The sequence below is a fragment of the Agrilus planipennis genome, unplaced genomic scaffold (assembly GCF_000699045.2).
Source record: "Agrilus planipennis isolate EAB-ADULT unplaced genomic scaffold, Apla_2.0 scaffold69, whole genome shotgun sequence".
Lineage (NCBI taxonomy): Eukaryota > Metazoa > Arthropoda > Insecta > Coleoptera > Buprestidae > Agrilus > Agrilus planipennis.
The window spans coordinates 26,661-31,106 of record NW_020438962.1 but is presented as its reverse complement, the minus strand read 5'-3'; the positions used below and the strand labels follow the sequence as shown (position 1 = coordinate 31,106).

General features: G+C 37.5%; 1 protein-coding gene across 1 annotated transcript in view; it reads right to left on the bottom strand.

Moving 5' to 3' along the window:
• Positions 1–4,446, bottom strand: part of LOC108741966 — a 49,763-nt gene that overhangs the window by 27,256 nt on the left and 18,061 nt on the right. Inside the window, exon 3 of the mRNA XM_025975211.1 lies at positions 3,719–4,018. Coding sequence (XP_025830996.1) covers positions 3,719–4,018 — 300 coding nt within the window. The remainder of the gene's footprint in view (positions 1–3,718; positions 4,019–4,446) is intronic.

Sequence of the window (4,446 nt, the reverse complement as noted above, 5' to 3'; positions counted from 1 at the left end):
TCGTTCAGAGACGCTAAACAGTTTTTTTGACAGTCTCTCTCAGCGACACCAGAGAGACTCGATGAGAGACGGAGACTCGAGTCTCGTTTTCAGAGACTCTGAGAGACTGAACATTTTTATCTCGGGAAAATATGAACTAGAGTGGATTTCGGTTATAACGACAACGAAGGGACCACTGTAATTTCGTCGTTATATCCAGAAGTCGTTACAGGCAAAGTTAAAGAAGATACAGACACACACTGTTTTTCAATTTTGAAACAATTTTCGCCTTTTTTTAACAGTAAATGTACATCTGGAAGTCACACTTATTCAAAAGTTTACTAAACACCGTTGCTACTCAGAAACAACGGTAAAGGTCACCACACTTGTTGACTATTTGTGTGAATATAAACAAAAGATAAGAAAGGGATTTGTTACAAATGATCCATTAAAAACAGTTGGTAGACCCGAACTCGGCGTTACATCCGAAGTCGCTATAGCCACTTGAATTTTATACTAAAGAATGCTTTAAATTCAAGGGACACAAAGGTCGCTATAACCAAGGTCGTAATAAATGAAATCCACCGTATATAAGGAGTTGAAGTGAGAGAGTACTTTGTTACTACGTGTATGAGTATTTCGAGAATGGAATAAATACCTGGGGTTGTTACGACAACTGCACTAAGGTTGATTTTATAAAAAAATTAATAGCTTTAACCCCATTTTGATTTTGAATTCACACTGAATATAAAGAGGGGGAAGATGGGGAATTTGGGAATACGAGCAGTTAGTTCTTAGCAGTTGGTATTCAGGGAGACATGCAAAAAGAGTTAGTTTTAATGTTTTTAGTCTAATTTTGCTAATTGTGCAACATTCAAGATTATTTTTTATATTTTGCGTCGACAGTTCAGTAATCAGAGAGAAAAAAGAATAAAGAAAATCTTCAAAGTTTGGTCGGTTAATTTAGAAATCAGGAAGCTCAGAGCAAGTAACATAAGTATGTACTTTGTATGCATGCTTCCGGAGGTGAATTACCATATTTCTGTAACTTGCCTCATTATCACAGAGCTTTCTTGCGTGCAAATACGTATAACGAGGTGTGGCGGTCTAACGAATAGCAGCGAAAATTTGTAACCCTTAAAAGAAATTCAAGAACGACGCACATTATTAATACCGTCATCAAGTTACCGACGAAATTGTCAAACGACTTTGAGAAGACACGAAATATTCTTGAGATAAAATTGAATATTTTAGTCTGATAAGGATAAGACAATTATACAGGATGTTTCTGAAATAAGCTTACAGGAGGTGATAGAACATTATAAAACAAGAAAATTATGTAAACGTTTAATGGTTTGAAAGTCCATAGTTTTCGAGAAAAACGTATTTGAAAGTACGAAGGCCAGTCCGGTCCTGGTGGGGTTACGTAAGAAAATAAGACATTGCAACGCTGCATTCAATCAGCTGCAGCATCCGTGTTGTACGAATATTTATTTTGTATTTTGGTGTTCTTAATGCAATATCGAGCTGTACTTTAAATACTACTGTATACTATCGGCGCTGAACAAGGTAGGTAATTATTTAATTAATTGTTAACGTGATGAGCGCCTAAACATTATTATTTGTAGTAGCGTAGCAGTGAGCGGTTGATATATATTGTATTAGTTGTTCCACAACCGTCACTGTTTACATTTTTCATCGAGTCAGTTGCTTATTTGTTATTACAATGCTCTATACGATACCACTGCACAACCAGGGCCGGCTTTGGATTGCAACGCCGTCTGCTTTTCGTACAATTTTTTTGTTTCCGCCTGTAATTGTTCGAGTTTTTGAATAAATTTGTTGTGAAACTAATATACCAAGTGCTTTTTTTGAGACATTACAAATTAAACACTATAATAGGACCTTTCGCCACATCTAACAAAACTGTTTTAATATATGTATTTAACTTCCACACAGGAGAAGAAGATAGCAAACTAAATAATTGTGAAACATAAATATATGCATAAACAAAATGGATAGGGTGAGTCTGTTCCGCATATGTATCACATTTTGGTGTCGTGTAGACATGGATACATTTACTAATTACCCAAATGGGATTGTTTATCAAAGCAAGGGAACGAACTTATACTAAACATTAAAGGGTAGTGTTAAGAGCTTGGATGTAACCTACTATCACAAGGCAACAGGCACACCATAATAAGGATGTATGTAGACAATTTTAAAACGCCCGACAATTGAAGGAAAGCTTGAGTAGTTATTTGTATGTATTTGCTTTAAGATTCTCTGGAAAATTAGATAAAGATTTTAAAACGGTTTTAAAGCAGTATTTTTTTGCGAATAGTCGCTCATTGTACCTTTAGAAGAGCCTGTTATTATGCAAAATGCGAAGGTTTTCTTAATAACTCAAAAACCTGTTTGAAGATCGAGCTTTCTCCTGTGATTGCCTGATACAATTATCGCCTCTGACCCTAAATTTAGGTATACATGGTCTGTTCAAAAAGTGTCGCGAATTTTTGTTTTTTCAAAAATTATTTGTTTTTTAATGAAAATATATTTTGTCAATTTCGAAGTAATCCCCACCAGATATTATGGACTTCGTCAACGTTTTTTTTAAACCTCGAACCACTACAAAAAATCATTTTTTGTGATCTTGTTCAACTCGTCCTTCGATGCCGTCTTTATCTCCTCAATCGTAGCGTAGCGCTGTCCTCTCTTGGACCTCTTCATTTTTGAGAACAAAACAAAATCACAGGGGGGCAGATCTGTGGAATACGGTGGTTGCGGCATTATGAGTGTGTTGTTTTTGGATAAAAATTCGCGCACAAGAAATGATGTGTGAGCAGGGGCATTCTCATGGTGCAAAAGTCAATTTTTGTTCTTCCACAAATCCGGGCGTTTCTGGCCGATTACTTCGTGTAAATTGCGCATATTTTGCAGGTAATAGTCCTTACTGATCGTTCTACCCTGTGGCAAAAACTCATGATGCACAGTAAGAAAACTGTAAGTAAAACCTTCACATTCGACCTAACTTGGCGCGCTTTTCTCGGTGTTGGTTCTTGCGACAGCTTCCACTGGTACGGGAACCTATCATTCATCACCAGTTATCGCACTCTGGATCAAATTTGGGTCGTCGTGGACAGAATCCAACATCTCCTTAGCAATGTTAATTGAGTAATTTTGTTACGACCCGCCTCATCTCTAAATCATTGGTAAAAATCGAATGGCAGGAGCGAATCGATGATGTTTGGGTCATCAGTGTCTTCTTTGACGGTGATTCGACGATTGGCCAATACTATTTTGTTCACTTCATCAATGTATTCGTCTGTTGTTGACGTGCTCGGGCGTCCAGCACGCTCTTCGTGGTTTACATCTTCTCGGCCCTCTGAGAACATTTTGTACCACCGATAAACGTTGCTTCGGTCCAAGGTAGCTTCACTTTATACCACAGTCAACATTCGAAAAGCGTCCGCGCACTTAATTTTGTTTTTTACACACAATTTGATACAGATCCTTTGATCCATTTTTTGGAATACGCAAAAATCGAAGACGCCAAAACACGTGCAAACAAAGCAGATGTCAAAAATTAACCGAACTTGTCGGTGTTAGTGAGAGACATGAGTATCAGCATAACGCCACAAAAAAAATCGAAAATCGAGTATGCGTAACCGGCGGAAATTCAAAATTCGCGATACTTTTCGAACAGCCCTCGTAGAATAGATGTCTCTAACTCTATTACCTGCAATTCCGGAAAACTCTGCCTGACTATGAGCGTCCACATGTTATACAAGAGACAGGCAGTGACGACCATGAGCCAGTAAAAGTAGAAATTTTCATCGGGGTTGACGACTGTGAGGGGTTTCTTCTTCTGGCGTCTGCGACGTCTTGGTGCGCCGGACTTAGTACCGTCGTTGTTACCCCCTTCGCTTCCTGTATCTTCAACCGTTTCCTGCGTTTCCGGAATCTGTCGTGTCGAGAATCTTTTCAAGAACGAATCTTCCCTCTTCAACGGAGGTTTCTGAAACAAAAACAAACTTATCTAGTAAACATTTTCCAAACAAAGTTTCAATTAAAAACAGCATCAATCTTAAAGATGCCCGTAAGATTGTAGATATGAAAAAAATACAACGTGTAATTAAAGTGAAAGTGAAACTTCTTCAAACACAAACATACCGGGATAGGGGTTAAGGAATTGGTTTAATGGTATTATTTGTACACTATGCTTCGCACGGGTGCAATACTGATAGTAAATATACTATAGAATGTCTTTATATACAACAATCGCAGCTTTTTTGTCATTAGACAATACAAACCGGCCGGTACCGCCGCAACCGCTATGTCCCTGCATTTTAAGTCTGTAATACCTTTGAAAATATTAATTTAAATTACATGTTGTAAAGGGCCATATTGATCTATATTAAATGCACAATGTATTTAAAAGTACTTAATTGGATAAGGATTAATGCT